This window comes from Drosophila willistoni (genome assembly GCF_018902025.1).
Source record: "Drosophila willistoni isolate 14030-0811.24 chromosome 2L unlocalized genomic scaffold, UCI_dwil_1.1 Seg72.1, whole genome shotgun sequence".
Lineage (NCBI taxonomy): Eukaryota > Metazoa > Arthropoda > Insecta > Diptera > Drosophilidae > Drosophila > Drosophila willistoni.
The window spans coordinates 2,402,193-2,422,600 of record NW_025814049.1 but is presented as its reverse complement, the minus strand read 5'-3'; the positions used below and the strand labels follow the sequence as shown (position 1 = coordinate 2,422,600).

At 35.3% G+C, this 20,408-nt stretch overlaps 2 protein-coding genes across 11 annotated transcripts in view; one reads left to right on the top strand and one right to left on the bottom strand.

The window, feature by feature from the left end:
• LOC6646190 (serine/threonine-protein kinase N) overlaps nucleotides 1-9,289 on the top strand; it is a 39,043-nt gene extending 29,754 nt beyond the window's left edge. For 3 of the 10 annotated variants that reach the window (XM_023177913.2, XM_047010338.1, XM_023177911.2), the window contains exons 4-11: nucleotides 385-1,722; nucleotides 3,130-3,927; nucleotides 6,410-6,595; nucleotides 6,746-7,384; nucleotides 8,223-8,594; nucleotides 8,656-8,763; nucleotides 8,822-8,962; nucleotides 9,020-9,289. In XM_023177913.2, coding sequence (XP_023033681.2) covers nucleotides 385-1,722; nucleotides 3,130-3,927; nucleotides 6,410-6,595; nucleotides 6,746-7,384; nucleotides 8,223-8,594; nucleotides 8,656-8,763; nucleotides 8,822-8,962; nucleotides 9,020-9,163 — 3,726 coding nt within the window. In that variant the 3' untranslated portion in view covers nucleotides 9,164-9,289. The remainder of the gene's footprint in view (nucleotides 1-384; nucleotides 1,723-3,129; nucleotides 3,928-6,409; nucleotides 6,596-6,745; nucleotides 7,385-8,222; nucleotides 8,595-8,655; nucleotides 8,764-8,821; nucleotides 8,963-9,019) is intronic. The other 7 variants (XM_023177919.2, XM_023177912.2, XM_023177918.2 and 4 more) reach the window with 5 other exon arrangements.
• Nucleotides 9,290-11,677: 2,388 nt separating this feature from the next.
• On the bottom strand, nucleotides 11,678-12,524 carry LOC26529134. Its single transcript, XM_015177696.3, has 4 exons — nucleotides 12,401-12,524; nucleotides 12,104-12,345; nucleotides 11,873-12,038; nucleotides 11,678-11,808 (listed from the first exon to the last, which is right to left on the bottom strand). Exons 1-3 carry the CDS (start codon nucleotides 12,401-12,403, stop codon nucleotides 11,912-11,914), a joined length of 372 nt encoding a protein of 123 aa, XP_015033182.1. The 5' UTR covers nucleotides 12,404-12,524; the 3' UTR covers nucleotides 11,678-11,808; nucleotides 11,873-11,911.
• Nucleotides 12,525-20,408: the final 7,884 nt, after the last annotated feature.

The window sequence follows — 20,408 nt, the reverse complement described above, 5'->3', positions numbered from 1 at the left end:
ATCTCTGACATCTTTGTGCTTGTGCGTCTCTCTACAAACTCTTTCACAACACTTACTTAACTTAATTATTATTATTAAACTATTATTATTTGGAAAACTTTTCTTTCGTTAATGCATTTAACATATATGGCTATAAGTTGAGTCTCCCGATTAACTAAAACCCCCGAATCAACCAGAAAACTTTTAGAATTATAAGAACACAAAAAAAAAACACCATGAATGTTCCTCAATGTTGTATAAATAAAGCTAAAACCAAAATAAATTATGAAAAAATACAAAAAAAAAGAAATATAATGTAAATGTAAAGAGGTTTTTTATTCGGGTGGAAATCATTCTCTATATAGATTATTACTCATGCGAATAATAATTTTTTCCTGCTTTTAGGCCCATGGACGGTTATCGGAATCATCCCGTAAACTTGATCTCTTGCGCTATTCATTGGATTTGCGACGTCAGGAGCTGCCAACGGATTCGCCGGCTGCCCAGTTGCTCAAGACGGAATTGCAAATTGTTCAGCAGTCCACATCACCCGCTCCAGTGACTTACACATCGTTGCAATCGGGACCGGGAGGATTGTTGGGTAATAAGGCCTATCAATCGGTGTCGTCGTTGGGACGATGTGCCAGTGTCACCGGGAAATTGGAAGTACGTCTGATGGGCTGTCAGGATCTGCTGGAAGATGTACCAGGACGTTCACGCCGCGATAAGGACACTAGCTCCAGTCCCGGGGATCTGCGTAGCTTTGTCAAGGGCGTTACATCACGCAGCAGTTCGAAGAGCTATTCGGTGAAGGATGAAACATCGATTGAGATAATGGCGGTGATTAAGCTAGACAATATCAGTGTGGGACAGACATCATGGAAGCCATGCTCACAGCAGGCCTGGGATCAGCGCTTCTCCATTGAACTAGATCGTTCCCGGGAACTGGAAATTGGCGTCTATTGGCGCGATTGGCGTTCGTTGTGTGCGGTGAAAGTGTTGCGTCTCGAGGAGTTCATTGACGATGTGCGTCATGGCATGGCCCTGCAATTGGAACCGCAGGGATTGCTCTTTGCTGAGATTAAATTCCTTAACCCGATGATATCACAGAAACCAAAGTTACGACGTCAACGAATGATCTTCAATAGGCAGCAGGCCAAGAATATCTCCAGAGCCAAGCAAATGAACATAAATGTGGCCACCTGGGGACGTCTCCTGAAGCGCAATGCTCCCAATCATGTGCATTTGGGTACCACATCGATGTCTGGCAGCGCCACCGGGGCCAGTAATGCCTCCGCTGCTGCAGTTCAGGCCTCTTCGCGAGATTCGGAATCCCCTATTTCGCGTACACCATCGTCGGATGCTCTGGCCATTGAACCCGAACCTTATACACCCGGTGAACAGGCTCAGAATATGGAATACGATCCCGAAGCCGGTCTAAATGAACATGTGGAGACTCCTGGAGAATATCCAGATCCCTCGTCAAGTGGTCTAAGTGGTTTACGTCCACTCTCAATGCATATGCAGGGCATCAGTGTACTGCCGCCAGAGTCACCCGCATCGGGAGCAGGTGGTGCCGCACGACCCAATTCCCTTAGTCTGCAAATGTCGAACAAGACAACGCCCACGACACCTTCGCCTGTCATGCCACTGGGTGGACGTACGGCTGCTCCCACAACTGCTCCCCCACCGCCACCCACAATGCTCAAGTCATCGTCAACTACGCCAGTGTTGGATCAGGAGGTGAGTCTGCAATTAATCCCTGTCCCTAATGTACATTTGATCCTGTATAGAACTCCTCTTCATATCTATGATATATCTCGTTGATCGTTGTGCCTTGCGTTCCATTATTGCCTAGCTATTCATCTATTCACATCATTGTACAGTCATCCATTTTCACACTCATCTATTTTTCTATCTAACTATCCTCCTTCTCATGGTGTTGGGTTTTGGTTTTGATTCCAAAGAAAAGAAAGAAAGGTTACTCCATACAGAACAATCACCAACATCATTATCATCATCAACGACATTAAAGAAAAAGGATTCATTCAAAGTGGATTACTGAAAGAGCTTCTCCCGCTTAAGATTTCCAACTCTCTTTCTTTCTATCTATCTAACATTATTCACGTTTTAAAATTTTCAATGAATTTTCCATGAGATTTTTGGCGAGTTAAAAGATTATCAATCAATATTAAACATCTTGGCTTACTTCTAATTAAATTTTTTATCTTGAAATCCTTCAGGGTTTATCATTGTATTATCAAATATCGATTATTAGTTTTTAAGATCATTTTTTATTAAGTTTTATGGTTTATAGAATATGTATAGAAGTATAATTATAGATATATAATTATTATTTTATAAAATCTACCTTTAATAGATGCTAAAAGATATTGATTGTTATAACGATTATTTTTACTCTGAGGTTCACATGCTTTGTATTTAATTTGTATTTGCTATTGTATTTATGATGCTTAGAAGGATTATTTCATTACTTTATAGATTGCATATTGTAAATTATTCTATTTGATATAGCCTAATAAGGATAGGGTAAATCTTAATAGGATAGAGATGATTGGAAATGCTATGTAAAATTCTTAGCTTCAACTTTTTATTTTAGGTCTGGGACTTTGGTTGACTTTAATTATAATAAAAGAATCAAAAATAGAATTAGAATAAATAAGAAATATTTAATGAATAATATTTAGTTTAGTTGTATTTCTAAATCTCATGGAAATTCATTAGCTTCTGCTTAGACTAGGTAATGCCCACTGCCTTCTTTATTTTTCCTCCTTCTCTTTCTCTGCTTTTTATCTTTGTCTCTCTCTTTCTCTACCGCCATCTCATCATCATCAAGCTATTTCTGCATTCAACTGATTTCTCTTCATATTTTTTATGCAACTTCACTTTGGTGTTTCCTTTTCTTTTCTTTACTTCTTTGGGAACATCATCGATTGTCTCTTTTCTCAATTCTCTTGCTTTGTATGTCGCTCTTTCTCTCACCTCCTCCTCCAACTTCTTTCTCTCTCTCTCTCTGTGTCTTTTGTGTGTGTGTCATCTATTTTCGTGTCATGGATGATTCGATTCGAATTGATTTCTCAATTCGTTTCGATGTCGTGTTTCTCTCTCACTCTCTAATTGGCGCCACAGTTGCAGGATGCATTGAACGAATTTGATTTTCTCACCGAACTGGACTCGCGTCCAAGTACCTTGAAGAGATTGGAGCAAATGCAATTGCCACTGCTCGATCAGGAGGTGCTCGAAAGTCTTTTGCTACGTGAACAGATGAACGAGAAGCAGGCATTGCAGCAAAGACAACTGGAGGAGCAACAAAGGCTCCAGCAGCTTCAAGAGGCCAAAAGGAAAGCCATTCTGGAGTTATGTGAAAAGCAAAAGAAGGAGCAGCAAAAACAAAAACATCATTCACGTCAGAGAATCATGCAAGAACCGCCGCCACCTCCGCCGCCTGAATTACTACTACTAACCAGCAGCAGCAACAGTCATGCTTCACCTGCTACTCCTAGCTCTTACTCTACCTGCGCCACTACTAGTACTACTACTACTACCTCTTCATCTAGTTCAGCTCTTGTCTTGCCCAACCAACACCAACCAAGCCCATTTCAGTTGCAGCCCAACGAGAAACCGCCGCCAACATCATCAGCATCATTATCATCATCAACATCAACATCATTACCGTCTGCTGTGGATCAGCAATTGCATCGTCCTGTCCTGACCATGCCTCCAGTCGTTTTACTGGGCGGTCGAGGGGGACAAGATGATGATTTAGTCATATGCCAAATGCCCCCCTCACCGCTGGTCGAGTATCCAGAGGATGATGACGACTACGAGAATCGGAATAATCGGATGGCTGATGATGATTCATATTTGTATAGGTCAAAGGACATTCATCAATCCAACAGCAGCGGCGGCGATCGTTTCTGTGTGGAGGTTAGGTGTTTTTTTTTCTTTCGTTTTCTCACCCATTGTGTGTTTACTTTATTTTTTTGGCTTTCTGGTTCACACAATTTTGTTAACAAAAAAAAACCTATTTAACCGTGTTCTTGGTTTGATGATCCTTTTTTTCCCCCCACTTACCACTCACCACTCACCCTGCATATGCACTTAAAGTTCGTTCGTTCGTTTGTTCGTTTGACCGTTCACTTGTTGTAGTTCTTTGAACTAACACGTTAAATATAACTATTAAAATCTAAATCTAGACAGCTCTAACCCCATTACTAAATTGTATATATACGAAATCAAAATACTAAAAACAAAGTACAAACCAAAAAAAACAAAAAAGTTCTGCTTAATTTTCAAAAGATGAAATTACCCAAAAATAAGTGACAATCTAAATTGATTTATAAATAGAATTATGTCTCTAAATTCAAAATCTAAACAGAAAAAAACATATAGCATACAATAAACATTAAATATATTTTTATGTTGTCAGTATATGCGACTTTTGGGATACCCTGTAATGCACTAAATGAAATTAAATTCGATATTGAGGTATTGGAAAGTGAAAAAGAGAACTGCATCTAGTTTTCAATAAGTTGTTACTTGAGGGATTGAACATATTTTAAGTAAATGGCGATACTGACAATGAGATCAAAAAAATAAGGAAATAAGGAACTATAAGTAGGGACAAATTAATATAGAAAATTCATGACCAAGTCGCTGGTAATTATTCCAGTTTATTCAAGAAAACGGAATAAATGACTCTAAAATAAATCGTTATAATCGTTTATAACACACGAATACAAAAAATTGTTTCACTAGATTTTTCCTTTTGAACGATTAATCATAACCTAACGTTCTAAGCCATAGACATTTACGAGAACTTTCATGTAACTCAACATAAAATTAGGACTCACCATTTTTTCAATATTGGAGTTTAAGAAAACGTAACCAAAACATGTGAAATATGTCAGTTTTAGTCGTAAATGCTATGAGGAAATAGTAAGCTTTAAAGAGTAAACTAAATCAAAGATAAAGAATAACGTAATAAGTTCACAGTCCTACAATTTATAGTTAAAAATTAACATATATTCTAGATAGTAAAATATTACATTAATAGAAATGAAGATTATTTTATAGATAGATAATATACGTAGTTAGTTAACGATAGAAGAAAAAGAATGTACATAATAGAGATGACCTTGTTTCTAAAGGGTATCTTACCTTTATTATAACTTCTTTGATCCTACTCAAATTTATAAAAATAGTTGAATGTTTAAACCTTTGATATCTTCAAAACTTCTTTGAGCACGAACTCCACTCAGTTGATATTAAAACCGAAGTAGAGTGCTTATCATGGACCGTCGATAGTGGTTATTAAACAATGCAATCTTTTTTAGTTACACTGTGAATGTTATATAAGAGTTGTAGCAATAATTTAATACAAGAAAAATTAGTGTCATTTAAATTTTAGCTCTCTCCTTGGGTCTTTCCCATCTAGAAAATTTTCACTGTGTAAAAAAACATTTCTGCAAATGATCAAATTTCATTTTAGAGATTCAAAGTCTAATATACCCTTTTCGGGTTTATTTTGATAATTGGTTAGCCCAAAGATCAAAAAACAAGAGCAAAAAGTGTGTCCATTTCACGTGCCAATTGTCAGTGCTTGGTTAGATGATTGTGTCGGGGCGTTAAGTGGGGCGAATAATAAGTAAATGTGTTCATGTATCTCACACAAAAAACACCCTGTGTTTGTTTATACCCTACCGAACCACCAACCATACCAAAAGCACCCTACCCACCCACAGCCTAGGAGCCTACACGTTGCACGTAACATGGTCAAGGTGGCGCGCATATTCCATTTACCTAAAAGAAAAAGGAAAAAGAAAACAAAATGCCTATATAGTATATGTACCTTATATGTCTGTTTGTCTGTCTCTCTAAAAATACATATAGTCACTGTCACCCAAACCAACCAACCAACCACCCAAACACCCACCTATCCATCCATCCGTCCATCTATCTGTCTATGTCTTGTTTTTGTCAAAATGCGCCGTCACATTTGTGCGCTCTCTCTTTTGCCTAAAACTTGGCTTTTTGCGACAATTTGTTCCCAAAAAGAAATAATGGCCAAACAGTTTGTTTTGACCACTTGCCGCCTAGGCACCTACGTACCTAACTAACTCATTATCTAGCGCTGGTGCATTATCGATTTGACATATAATAGATGGATTGATAGATGAATGTGGATGGATGGAAAGATAATGATGATTCTGCCAACTTTCTATCTACTCTCGCAAATTGTGAGACAAATATGTAGACAGCGCAGCAGCAGCAGCAGCAGCATTCAACAGCAATTGTGTCCATCATCATTAAATGTATCCATAACAAAATCTGTGTGTGCTTTTCAATCGAAAAGATATTGAAATAAACATATATGTTGTTTATGTGTATATATATGTATGTTCCGCAGGCCCATATCAGTCTAGTGCATATAACACTCGAACCCATTGAGGCAGTCAATAGCTGTACCATTGAAGAGGAGGAGCTCGACCAAGTGGAAACGGCCATTGAGGCCATTAACAGCGTTTCAATAGAGACTATAGAGCAAGTGGTAACACTTCAAACAGATGAAAATGATGATGATGAGCAGAAGCAGGTGAAACTAACACACACACACATACATTATTCGAATCTCTTGAAGATTATGCAGAACTTTTCTTTTTCTTTAAACTAACTAAAAAGAAATATGAAATCTTTCATTGATGATTAAAAGTTAAATACATTTTCAATATTCTATTATTCTCAGGTTATACCACAGCTAAGCAAACTCTATGTGGGCAATAATCAACAGCAGCAGCAGCAGAACTATATACAATCCTCACCCATAATACAGGAGCCACCTACACCAACTATCTATGCGGCGGCAGGATCATCGTCTGCCTCATCGATACACTTCCCACCACCGCAGCCAGCTCAAAGGCAACAGGATAAACAGCCAATTTATGCCAATCAATATGAATTGAATGTGGCCAAGGCAGCGGCCACTAGCGGAGGAGCTGCTGCTGCTGCTGCAGTTGCCTCCACTAATAATAACAATAACAACAACAATCGCCGCCAGCAAGTGGCACGTGGCTTGCAATACCGTGACGATATCAATACAGGAAGGAATAAATCACAACAACAACAACTGTTGCCCAATTCTGGTTTACTTAGCCTTGACAATTTCCGTTTGTTAAGCGTTTTGGGTCGTGGACACTTTGGCAAGGTCATTTTATCGCAATTACGCTCGAATAATCAATATTATGCCATCAAGGCCTTGAAAAAGGGCGACATCATTGCCCGTGATGAGGTCGAATCGCTGTTGAGCGAGAAACGCATCTTTGAGGTGGCCAATGCCATGAGGCATCCTTTCTTAGTCAATTTATATTCATGCTTCCAAACAGAGGTAAGTTTATGATGAAGAATGCAAGCAATATGTTTAAAAGTAGAGACTATACAAGTTGAAGGACCCTGAAAAGGGAATTTACGGTTAGATCCGATATTACAAGATAGAGATGTAAACAGTTCTTCATAAGATCTTTAGTGGCAATTTAATTTTATTAAAGATCGTAGTGTATAGGTAGGAAATTGTAGAAATTAAACGACAAATAAGTCATCGTTGTTTATGTATATCCGAATTAAAGCTTCATTTGGTTACATTTGGTAATCCTTTACAAAATAACCGAAGCCAATTATCTTATAAACAAAGAGAAGACATTCTGGCATAGCCAAACTTGAAATAGATTAAAAAACCGATGGGTAGATAAAAACACAAGGTTATTGATTTGGATTTAGCAAATTCAAATTTCAAATTACACGTTTTTTGTCAGTCTTGGAGTTTTGAAGCTCTGTTGGACGTCTGAGTTTAAAGGAAGAGATCAAAACTTCAAAGCCGACAAAACAAATCTCGTTAAACGATTGCAAAATATCTCAAAAACTATCATCGAAGGGGTTCGAGGGGGACAATAAGCCTTAAAATCAAAATGGAATTATAGAAATTGAGCTAAAATGAAATTAGTGAATACCAGGAAAGGAAATTTTAAGAACGGTTCTAAACAGTAATCAAACTTCATATCTTATTGTTAGATATTGTTAGTCATTCCATATTAAAACCAAGATAAAACGAGCTGGTACCCCAATATACTCAGCATTTGAACTTTCTACTAAGAACGTTTTCTGTTATACTTATACTTTCTTTTAAAGTTTTCTCTTAAATTAATTTTCTCTTCTCTTTCGTTTTGCAGCAACATGTTTGCTTTGTGATGGAATACGCCGCCGGCGGTGATCTGATGATGCATATTCATACGGATGTATTCTTGGAACCGCGTGCCGTATTCTATGCCGCTTGTGTGGTTTTGGGTCTACAATATTTGCATGAGAACAAGATTATCTATCGAGACTTGAAACTGGACAATTTGTTGCTGGACACTGATGGTTATGTGAAGATTGCTGATTTCGGTCTATGCAAAGAGGGCATGGGTTTCGGTGATCGAACGGGAACATTCTGTGGCACACCCGAATTCTTGGCGCCTGAAGTCTTGACTGAAACATCATATACACGAGCTGTCGATTGGTGGGGATTGGGTGTACTGATATTTGAAATGTTGGTGGGAGAGGTAAGCACGAAAAATCTAAGTTAATTGAAATGGCAACTAATTGAAACCTTATCTTTTGTAGTCACCATTCCCAGGCGATGATGAGGAAGAAGTATTCGATTCGATTGTCAACGATGAAGTGCGCTATCCGCGTTTCCTTTCACTCGAGGCCATAGCTGTTATGCGTAGGGTAAGTTGTTCAAGTCTAGATAATTTAGAGACAGATTACTGAAAGTTTTTCTTTACAGTTGCTCCGCAAGAATCCTGAACGTCGTTTGGGCTCATCGGAACGTGATGCGGAGGATGTCAAAAAGCAGGCCTTCTTCCGTTCCATTGTGTGGGATGATCTATTGTTACGCAAAGTCAAGCCACCATTCGTGCCCACCATTGTGAGTAGTTGCCAAAAATCCTACAAGTTTCCCCTATTATATTTTGTTTTATTTTAGAACCATCTCGAGGATGTATCGAATTTCGATGAGGAGTTCACTTCAGAGAAGGCCCAATTGACACCACCAAAGGAGCCGCGTCATCTAACCGATGATGAGCAAGGATTATTCCAAGATTTCTCCTATACGGCCGATTGGTGTTAAATCAAAGTGAGAATGGAGTGGGCCTAGCCCAAACTGAGTGCGAGTTGGAAAGAAGAGATATGCTTTTATTTAATAACTTTTTATGTTTAATTATTGGAATGCAAAATATAAGTATATATATATATACATATTGTCTATTTGTAAATTTAACAAAAAAAAAAAACAAAAACAAAAGCCAACAAAACATCATTACATTATACAGACAGAAAATGTTCTGATATATATACACGATATTTGCTCACTGGCCAACATAAATCTACCTAAAGCATTTGTCAATCATCCATCCAATCAATCATCTAACTCAAAATTTAACTAAAAACTAATTAAAAATCATAAATATTTTGTACAGCATTGAATAGTCTGACAAATCCCAAAAACAAAAAAAAAAAGAAGAAAGTTAAGAAAATGAATATAAAAATTTTTGGAATGCCTTATACACACACACACACACATATACACATAAACACAACCTACCCAAAAGCATGATATAGATTGATTTTTGTAAGCCACAATATAGATTTTATAAAGAAGAGAATGAGAATATATTATATATATATATATACATATACACCAGCAGCTATTTTACAAGCCCTTTCCCCATCCTCCCTTTATACATAAACATACATATATATATATATACATATAGAATATATACCTTTTTATAACATTTAATGAACAAACAAAAAGAAAAGAAAAGAAAGAAAAGTAAAAGAAAAAAGTCAAACCGAAACCGAATAAGAAAAGCATTGAGAAAGCAAATTATCAGGTAGGGATCAGCTCATCTTTAGCATAGAAAAGAAATATACATACAAAACATATATATTTACAACATTTAAATTGTATATTTTTTTTTTTTAAACTTGAGTTGAAATTATAATTAATATTTTTTAAACAACACATATTTATATACATATACATACACATACATACACAAAAACACAATGCTTACATTTATTGTTATTTATTCTTACAAACGAGAAACAAAAGCGAGAACAAGTTTTGATTGCTTTGAGCATTTTATGATTCAATTTTATTTTGTAAATTTTGAATTTTGAAACGTTGCGGCAAGCTTTAAACATAAAAACAAAAAAAAAACATGAAAATGAAAAAGAAAATCTTTAAACTAATCAACAACTGATTGAAAAAAGAAGAAAAAAACATCAATTTACACATTTTTTATATGCATATGAAAATACCTACATATATATAAATTTGATAATGCTTGCAATCAGATTGTTTGTAATTCTTAAGAGATTTAATGCTATATGTTAATTTTAAACAACAATTTTATATAGATTTAAGTTTGTAGTATTTTGATTAAGTTTAATTTTATTATTTTACTATCCTATACATATATCCTAATATTATCTAAATAACGACGCTCCTATCCCCCCCCACTTCACTTTTGCCCCTATGTCTGCGCCCATGCCTCCTTCATAACCGATCATGCGCTGATCTATTATCATTTTATTATGTTTCTTCAGATCAGAGATTATGCAAAAAAATCTCTGAATTTTGTAAACATAATTGTTATTTATGCAAAACTATATGATATGATTTTTGAATAAATGTATATCTATCGCTATTATAAAAACAAAATTCTGGGATATGTAACTTTTTTAACTTCTTGGTACATTAATGTTTCTGTCGGACTTTTAATACAAACTTTGGAGAGATCAAACTGCTACTGGAACTTAATAATTTGAAATCGCTTCAAAATTAAATAAAAGAAAATATGTTTTTCGATGGACAAAAAAAAAAAAAAATAAATTCTGGAAACTATATCTGCACAGGGCCAATGCCGATTTGAACACATTTTTTGAATCATTCATAATCAGAAGAATCAATTCTCATTAATGGATTTTTAATATCTTTTCAAAATTGGTCCAAAAGACACATGAAACCCAAAAATGTCGTTATAGCTTTGCTATTTTAAGGACGATTGGAATGTCTTTTTGATAGTCTTTTATGGCGTTAGATCCTGTTAACCATTTCGAAAGGTTCAAATGAAAGGCCTTTTTTGTTAAAAAAAAACAATTGTCGAAAGAGTTCTTTGAAGGATAAGGACGAACGTGACATTATAAAAAACTTCCAGCATCAACACATACCTTATGTGCAAAGGACATCTTAATAATTCTGCGGGAAGCTGCGATATTATGGATGTTTTGTGTTTGCCATATTTTTGACCAGTTCCTGCAATTTTGGAAATCACAAATTTAGCCATAACGATCAGATTAAATAAAGTTAGACGACATTCAAATTTTTTCATGTTTTAATTCAGTTTTAATGTCAGTTTTTTAACGATTTCAAAATGGACTTTTAACTGTCTTCTATTTCCGAATTGCACAAAGACAGAATTCAAAATCTTGAATATAATATGACCAACCAATGATCCTTAAAAAAGTAACAAATGGACTATAAATATCTGTTAAAGTCAATCATATTAAGGCCTCCCATGATAGTCGGAGAGGTGGAACCTTGAGATTTTTCTTTTTGGCAATAAAAGAAACGAAATGTCAGTCTTAATTATGTATGTATATATTGTAAGTCTTGCGGGCATTGATGTTTTGAAAGTCGTTAAGATATGTGTTAGACTCTCTAGAGTTAAGACCTTGGACTGCAATCCAGATACTGTGTATGTAGCTCTAAAGAAAGAGAGATAAAGATAAATTTACCATTTAAATGAATAAAATATTTGAATTAAATTACTTATTATTCAACAATGAAAAAGGCTCTAAACCTTTTGGGCTAATCGGGTGGAAGTTTTCTTTTGGATGTACTTGCGGATGTAGATGGTTGATCATCAAATTCTTCTTGACGGATTTCATAATACAATATGTTACCTGTATTATCGACAATGGCAAGAAAGATAGAGCTGCAAAAGAAAAGCGAATAAAGCACTAATTTAATATCTATTCTAACTTAAGTAATTTGCTTTACCTTCTGCTTAGTTTTTTCTGCAGTTTTTGTATGAGTTTAAAGTCAATGTCTTTGGTATAAAGTACAGGTAGGTAGATTTTCTTGTCTTCTTCTGCACTTATTAATAAATCCTTTAATTCATCATCATAAAGAGGCTTAAGATTATTTGGTTTATCATCCTTCCACAGATCCTTATAAACTTCATGGGCCAAAGCAGCTGATAGGGCATTAGGACAAGCTGTTCGAAAGTCACTCAATTGCAGCTGAAAACAAGACAATATAGTTAAAACTTATTGCTTATTGTTTTAAAAATTTTACCATGATTTTAATAGTTTAAATTGATATTAGTATATCAACGGGGTTTTGTTTTTGTGTTTTAACAATAATAAAAACAATTGAATTAAAGCTTGCCGAAACATGTGTTGTAAGTGCTGCCAGACACTACAAATATTCAACAGTGCTGCCACATTTTAGAGCCTTAGTGTTAAACAATAAGAAATTTTTGGCGGCAAATTCAAATTTTAAGTGTTGAATAACTAGAAAGCTGTGCAATTTGGTTGCCACATTTAATGTTTGTTAAGAAAAATTTTAATCATTATAAATAAATTGCATATATATTCTCTTTGCTATATTTTTAGTTAACAAGTATCATGGAAACAACAACTAAAAGCCTAAAATTGTTGATTTTCATTCAAACGAAAACATATTTTAAAAGAGTTCTCATTAAATATAGGAAAAAGCAGACGAAAATTTTGTTCCTTAACAAGAAGAAAACGATTTTCTTATCTCTTTATTTTACTTTTGAAAGCAATTTATATTTATCGATTCGTTTGACCTGACCATAAAAAGTGCAGAATCAGCATTCAAGTGCAATGATATGTAAGCCTTTTTCCGTATGCAGACATTGTCTGGCTGTCTGACAACTTGGGTCCTTGACAGCTATATCTGTCTACTACTTCTACAAATACATATATATAATATTCCCCAGCTGCCATTTGCCAACTTCAAACTCTACGCATAGACAATGTAAAAACGGAGAGAAGAAGCCTGGCACGAACAAGAAGAAATAAAAACAAGACAACAAATTATGCTAAGTATTGCAGTTAGACAGGATGAGGACGGTTTAAGGATGAGTAGCAGCAACAGCAGCTAGATAGATGGCTGCGAGCAGATGCTGATGGCTATTGGGGTTAGAGAGAAAGCTTTTTACACTGGATTAGTTGCAATGTTCCTTAAAGATGCGTTTCAATTAGCCAACAAGAAAGAAAGCATGTTGTATTTTGTACACATACATACATACATACCTGTTTTTCGGTTAAACCTGAGAATCAGTTGCCAACTTGGCAACTAACAAAACTCAAACTGGCAAGCTAAACCAGATGTTGCGGTCGATGGCCATTATTGAGCTTGTCAATGACAGCAGCAGGAGCAGCAGCAGCAGAAGCAGCGGCAGCGGACCCATAGAAAGCACAAGGAGTAGAAAGCCAGATGAAATAGTAGAAACTGAATGTGGTAGTATGTTGTTTGTAGTAGGAGGAGCAGTTGAAGTAAAAGCAGCCAAGGCAATTACAGTGGCAACAACAGAGACGTTCGTCGACGTCAACGACAACGACAACGACGACAACAGTTATTACAATTACACACAAACACACACACACACATGCACGCCTACGTTCACTTGCTCCTTAATCTGCTCAGGATAGGAGTGAAATGTGTGTGTCTTTGTAGTGGACAGGGACGGAATGAGATCTACTTGAATTCACTTCCCTTTGTCTCTTACGAAAATTAACCAGTAGCGAATCTAAGAAATGACAACTTTCCTTAATAAGGGTCCAAAGAACTTACTTTTTGAAAACTATAAAAAGAATCTTTTGAAAATTCGTCTAAATTAAACACAAAAACTATTAGCACACATCGTTTATAGCAGTCTTATACAGGACATTTTCTAAAACTGAATTCCTGAGTTTTTGCCTATTTCATCTTTTGGGTGATAAAATTACCCCCATTTCTAGAACTGCCTTTGAAGAAAACTAGTCACTAAGAATAAGATATCGAGCTTCACTAAGTCAAGTACTAACTTAAGTCCAAAACAGATAGTAAACTCATATTTAGAATACAAATTTATTGCCGTCAATGTTGATATATGATCGTTTCCGTTGGAACTTTCAAATATATTTGTTTACCTCAATAATATAATATATGTATGTATAAGCATATCACAAATCCTCATTTTTTAGTTCCAGATAGACCAACAAGAACTTTTAAAATAAAGTTAGAATTAATTGGTGACGACTGCTGCGACATGTAGTTAAAAACTATCCTTTTTTTGTCCTTAACAAATGCGTGTCGCTCAGGCATTAAATTGAGATATTGAGATTCAGCAATGAAAATGATTTCGAATGAAGAAAGAACGTGCTGAATTACTTTGCTATTATGAAATGACTCTTCTTAGTAGTATGTCCTTTTATACCCGCAAACCCTATAGTCCACCCCTGAAGTTAACATTGTGTTTGTGCTTGTTTGTGTGTGTGTGTGCGTGCGGTTACTTAATGCTGTTTGCCCTGGCAGAGGCCAGTTTGTGCGTGTTGTTGTCCGGCTAGTGAAACTTCCTCTCCCCTCTCTCTCCAGTTCGCTCTTTACCACACTTCTGTCTCCTTCTGTCTTTCTCGTGTCGTTGTTTGTGTTTTTCCCTCTGACTGTGTGTGTGTGTGTTCAGTTAACCATAATATTATTTGCACTTGCTTGGCCAACGCTTATCCCCAAGTTGTCGACCACACGCAAAATGGCCAAGTCAGCTCCAACTCTCTCTCTCTCTCTCTCCCTCTCTATGTCTTTCTCCCTTTTGCTTTGGGTCTTTTTTGTCGTTTCCTGCTAACAAACTCTAGTCATAACAATTCCCAGCCAAATGGCCGCGTTTATGGCTTTTCTGCTTCGAAAAGCCGCTTAACCAGTCTCATTCCCATTCAACTCGATTCATGCGGATTCAAGTCGATTCGCCATTATCCAGCATTCAATTACTTCATTTCAGCTTTATGCTTTTAATTAAAAATACTTACACCCCATAAAGTAACACCGAAACTCAGGTGAAACCTACAACTAATTGCGACTTATGTTAAGAAAAAAAAACAATGCCTGGTTAAAGGATAAAACCCACCTGTGCACACAGACCCATTAACATTTCTATTGTGATGGCCATGAAAAAATTCATTGCCTACATTTGTGGGGTTACATATGTTCGGAAAAGTATGCTATGAAAAATTCAAAGCCTGGCAAACCGTTTACACTTGCTTAATGGCGCTCTAACAAGTCTTTCCAATGGTTATTAGCCATGGCAATGGACACATAGTTTCTTTAGGAAATTGTTTTCTTTTTTTATTGAATTTCATTTATAGGGAAGTAAATTGAATTTGGTAAGAAGTTCCCATGTCTGAAAGAATGTGTAGACAGTGCTTAAAGTTTGTAAGTTTTTCAACAGACAATTTTACTTTTATACTTTCAAATCTAGCAATCGATTTAGGAAATTGGTTAATAAATAGAAAGATTTTGCTCATAAGCCCATTTATATTTTAAATTGTTAAGCGAATAGTTATATTTACAATTGTCACCTAAGTTTCTCGATTCCAGAAGACTCTGACTTTTCAACATTCAATGTTTTTATGGCGTTTTAAAATATGCCAAGTTTATGGAAAATTCGACCGATTGATTAGAAATTGCTTAATTTGGAGAATTTTAAAGACAGCACTAAACCTCAGTACAAAAAAAATGTTTCTCTGGGATGTCCTTGACGTCATTTACTCCTTGAAAGCATGTAAACCAGGTGAGATTTCAGAATGTAGAACATAAAGTTAGGTTGTTTTATTTTGCTCTCCTTTTTGATTTTGACAAGAGAAGTCTCGGCAAACATAGAGTCTATACTCTAAGCCCAAAAATTTCTAAACAAAACGTGACTCCTTGACGATCAACCAATTTGATAGACTTCGTTCTCAGAGTGTTTAACTAACCTCAGTATTTGGCCAAAAAGTTCAGCAGGAATTACTAAAGACATTTCATTTAAATTCTGTAGGGATTCCTAAGGACATTTCATACAAATTCAGCAGAATATCCTTCGGACATTTCCCAAAAAGTCACCAAGGTTTGTAGAACAATCTTTGTAAATTTTAGTGAAGTAAAAGTAATTAAAACCCAAATGTTTCAATCAAATAATTTTCCCTACAAGAATTAAACAATTTTTTATAAGATTTAAGACCATATAACATTATATTTTAATTTTCCAATAGATAGATTTAATTTAGTTTGCTTTAACCTAATTACTTTCCCGTTTTACTTACTTCTATACATATATTTTCAGTTGGTCCCCAAGTATTTACTTGCTCAATTTGCAATGCATGCAAATTTGTTCTCCTGTTTGCTATTTTTCCTACTTGCCACTTAACATATTTGCTAGCATTGGCTAGCACAGGGAGTTGACCAAATGGAACTGGACACATCGGTCTGACCACCAACCAACAACCACCGAGAGGACCACAGTTTGAGGTATCCCGTCAGGAGACTTTTAATTGAACTCTTGCAACAGCACCGCGGGGATCAATTGAGATTTATTGCCAGGACGTGTCACTTTTACAGTTCTCAATTTGCAGTTGTTGTGGTTATGTAAAAGAGAGAGTAAGAGAGAGAGAGAGAGAGAGAGAAAAACCGAAAGAGCAGCTAGCAATTAATGTATTTTTATTTAATTTGCTTAACTCCAAAAGGGAGGAGTCGGGGGTTAAGCAAACTCGTTAGGCTTGGGGCGAAAACTTTCTAATGCCATTTGCAATTCAATGGCCAAGTAATTAGGGCCAAGAAGAAAATTTGATGCCTGTTTATTTGGAGCTCTATTTTTAGGTTCATAAACTGGTCCTTAAAATTTACAAAATTATATATTTGGTATTCCGTTTTGGCCCTTAAATAAATTTATCTAAATTCCTGTTTATAAATGTTAATTTTTGTTAAATTTAATCAACTAATCGGTTATGGGAAATTTCATTATGAATTTTGTATACCAATTGGCATTTCCTTTTCCATACAACTTACAACTTTAATGACAATTTAAGCATCTTAATGACTTAATGGCTTTTGGCTTTGACTTTGCCTTGGACTTGGACTTGGCAGTTGTCTGTGTGCGTCTTGGACATGATTTTCGCCGCATCATTGGCAATGCAATTAACTCACCCATAAGCTGAATAGGTGGGGGATAATTAGGAGCAAAGTTTCACTTAGCTTAGTTCTCCTTTTAGCTGTTTTTTTTTTTGTGAGTGAATGAATGGTGTTAAATGATTTTCTATGACTGAGCGAGAAATATCATTAAAACTTTCCTATAATTGCATGACAAGGCAAGGATTTTGGACCACGGAAATCGAATTGGTATCTATGTAGCTACCTACATATATTTATAATGAGCCTGGACTTTGTGGTTTATCTGAATATTTGATTGAATGGATATTGCAATTGCAATTTCATGTTTTGTTGCTATAGGTAAAATTTTCAGCCTGAATAAACAGAATTTCAGTTAAGAAGAGGTTGCAAAGGGAAGGGGAGGCAAATGCCATACAATTGAATTTTGAGTTTTCCACTTGAATTGAGTTGAGAAGGAGCTCCAGCAGCAGTTCCAGCTTCAGCTTCAGGGCAGACAGTATTGTTTGTCCAGTTTTGTGGGGTTGCTTGGTTGGTTGGTGGCCACATTGACTGACATTTATCACTGGGAGGCTCATCAGATTGTTGTTGTTGCTGGTACTTCTGTTGTGCCGGAGAGAGAATTCATTTGCGTAATTAGTGGCCAAGAGGGCGTTTGGTAACCAGCAGCAACAACTGCAGTAATAGCAGCAATAGCAACATCAGCATTACCCAGAGCCTGACCGCAATGTAAGTGCTTTAAAATCACCGCAACAATGTCTATGACTACGTTTTCCCTAGATTTTACCCCCTTGTGTCAGCAGTTTTCGGTTTCTATTTCCCATCTATTTTCAGTTTTCCTACAAAGATTGTCCTTGCAGACATACACACACTCACACACACACACACACATGCGTTTTTGCAGATAAGGACATCAACGTCCTTGCCTCAAGACTTATTGTTAGTCGATTTTGCAACATATTTATGGCACTTGATTGAGACAATACTTAATTAGAGTAACAATTTTCCTTTTTGTATTCTTAAACAAAAGTTGCTTTGGTTTGGTAAAATCTTTTCCTAAAAATTTGAAAGAAAATCTATGATTTTTCTGGCAAATAAATAAACAAATATATTTATTTTTAAATCATGTATGTAAGTCAAAAATTCAATTTAGTTATTGAACTTTGTGGACAGATAAATAAATATATGTCTTAACCTTTTAATATTGTAAATGTAAATGTTTGTCCATTAGTCCAAATAAAGTCAAAGGTTAAAAATTTGGAGTCAAATTTATAAAAAGGAGATCAATATTCAGAAAGGAGTTAAATTTAAAAATCAGGTAGTCAATTTTCAGAGACTAACTAAAAAAAAAGATAACAAATAAAGAGAAAAAAGACTGAAAATAATGGCTTAATAATGTTGTTTCCATCTCTAAAAAAATGCTTATTGAAATGATTTTTCCCTTAGTTTTTCTGTGGATATGTAAAAGAAAAACGTTTAAAAAAATGTTAAGGAAAAGATAATGCCTTTAAAATAAATACAGGATGTTTTTAACAATTTAAATTTAATTATAAATAAAAAGATTTTCCAGTGAACCATCCGTTTAGTAGATGCCGGTTATAAGAATACTCAAGGGACCGGCAATATTGTTTCGTTACAACCGATTTCATATAATTTTGTATGAATTCAATAAAACCATCCTTCAATAAAAGCGGAATATCGTTGTAAATGGCAACGTCCAACCCGCATCTACTCTTATTTCAAAAGCCAGCAGAAAAAGGTTATCAGGTTGACATTTTAAGGACCAAGTTCCAAAGGCAATGACCATACAATATGTTCAATTCTAAAACAACTTGGGAATTACAACCAAATAGAGCCAAAGAAAATTGCAACCAAATAAAAAGAAAAATTAGCAAAGCTTGTAATACAAGACTCAGCATACTCTTAGGCACATAAAAATTAAAAGATTATCAGATATTCTACCATAGCAAACCTAGTTCAAACTCTTCTTTAAAACAAGTTTCGATTTCAATTTCAAAAATATAGCTATATAAATAGACATTCCAATTAAATATTTGTTAAATTATAACAATTTTATTGGTATAAAGACATATTTAACTAAAGCTAAAAGTGAATTTTATAATTTAAAAACTTTTGATCAAATTAAGCTGACTAATAAAAAAGAGTTATGCTGTCAAAAGAAGTTTAATACATTTTAGTCTAATATAGACCAGAGCACTAGTCGCCACAACTTTTGGCTTAATAAAAATATTATTGTAAAATAAAGTTGTTCTTTTTAATGAAATATTGTGGGAGTAAAACTGATATTTGTTTCATATTCGGGAAATTTTATTAAATTTGTTAATGAAAGACAAAATATTCTCTGAAATAAATGCATTTATACTCAACTAACTAAAGAGTTTTTGTAACTTGAAATCATTCTTAACTGAAGCATTTTCTATTCAAAACCAAGATAGTATATACTTCGCTTTAAATTAGTTGAAGAAGTTAAGAAGAAATGTCTGTATTTACTTTACCAAATAAAGGAAAACTATTTTAGATATCTCCTTTCTTTTGGCACATAAATTACAACCCCCAAATTATCTCTTTACCAATTAATTCAACTGAGTTTAGTTAAAGGGGCTTTAAAATATTGCAATTAAATTAGATAATGGAAAACTTTTAGCTAAGAGATAATTGAATCATTTGGCTTTAGTTAGCAAGCCGGAAAACTTGATTTAGCTGGAGCTGGGAGTCAAGGCAACGCCACGTGAAGGAACATTTTAACGCTAAAGCTACGTGATAAGTTACAAGGGCAAACTAGGCAGCGGCGCGACGATAACGCGGTTAAGGCGCCTAAAATGCGGCAATGCTAAAGAAAAAAGCGAAAGCAGCAGCAAAACTAACCAAAACACACACACACACATAAACGAAAATCAAAACAAAAACAAACGCACACACAACCAATTTACCGGCAAAATGCACGTGATGAGAGTGAGAGAGACCAAGGAAGAGAGAGAGAGAGCGTGCGACTCGTTCGTTAAATCAACGAACTGCAACTAAACGAAGGATATATGAACGACAGGACGAATGGCGCAGAATCCAACGAGTAGTATAAAAGCGTTGCCATCGAAAGCCAAGCAACGCATTTTCCTGTCGTCACTTGTGAGATAAAGAC

Coding starts and splice junctions, on each gene's coding strand:
- LOC26529134 (XM_015177696.3), bottom strand. Junction 12,039..12,103: donor CAGAAAAAACTAAGCAGAAG/GTAAAGCAAATT, acceptor TTTCTTTTGCAG/CTCTATCTTTCTTGCCATTG.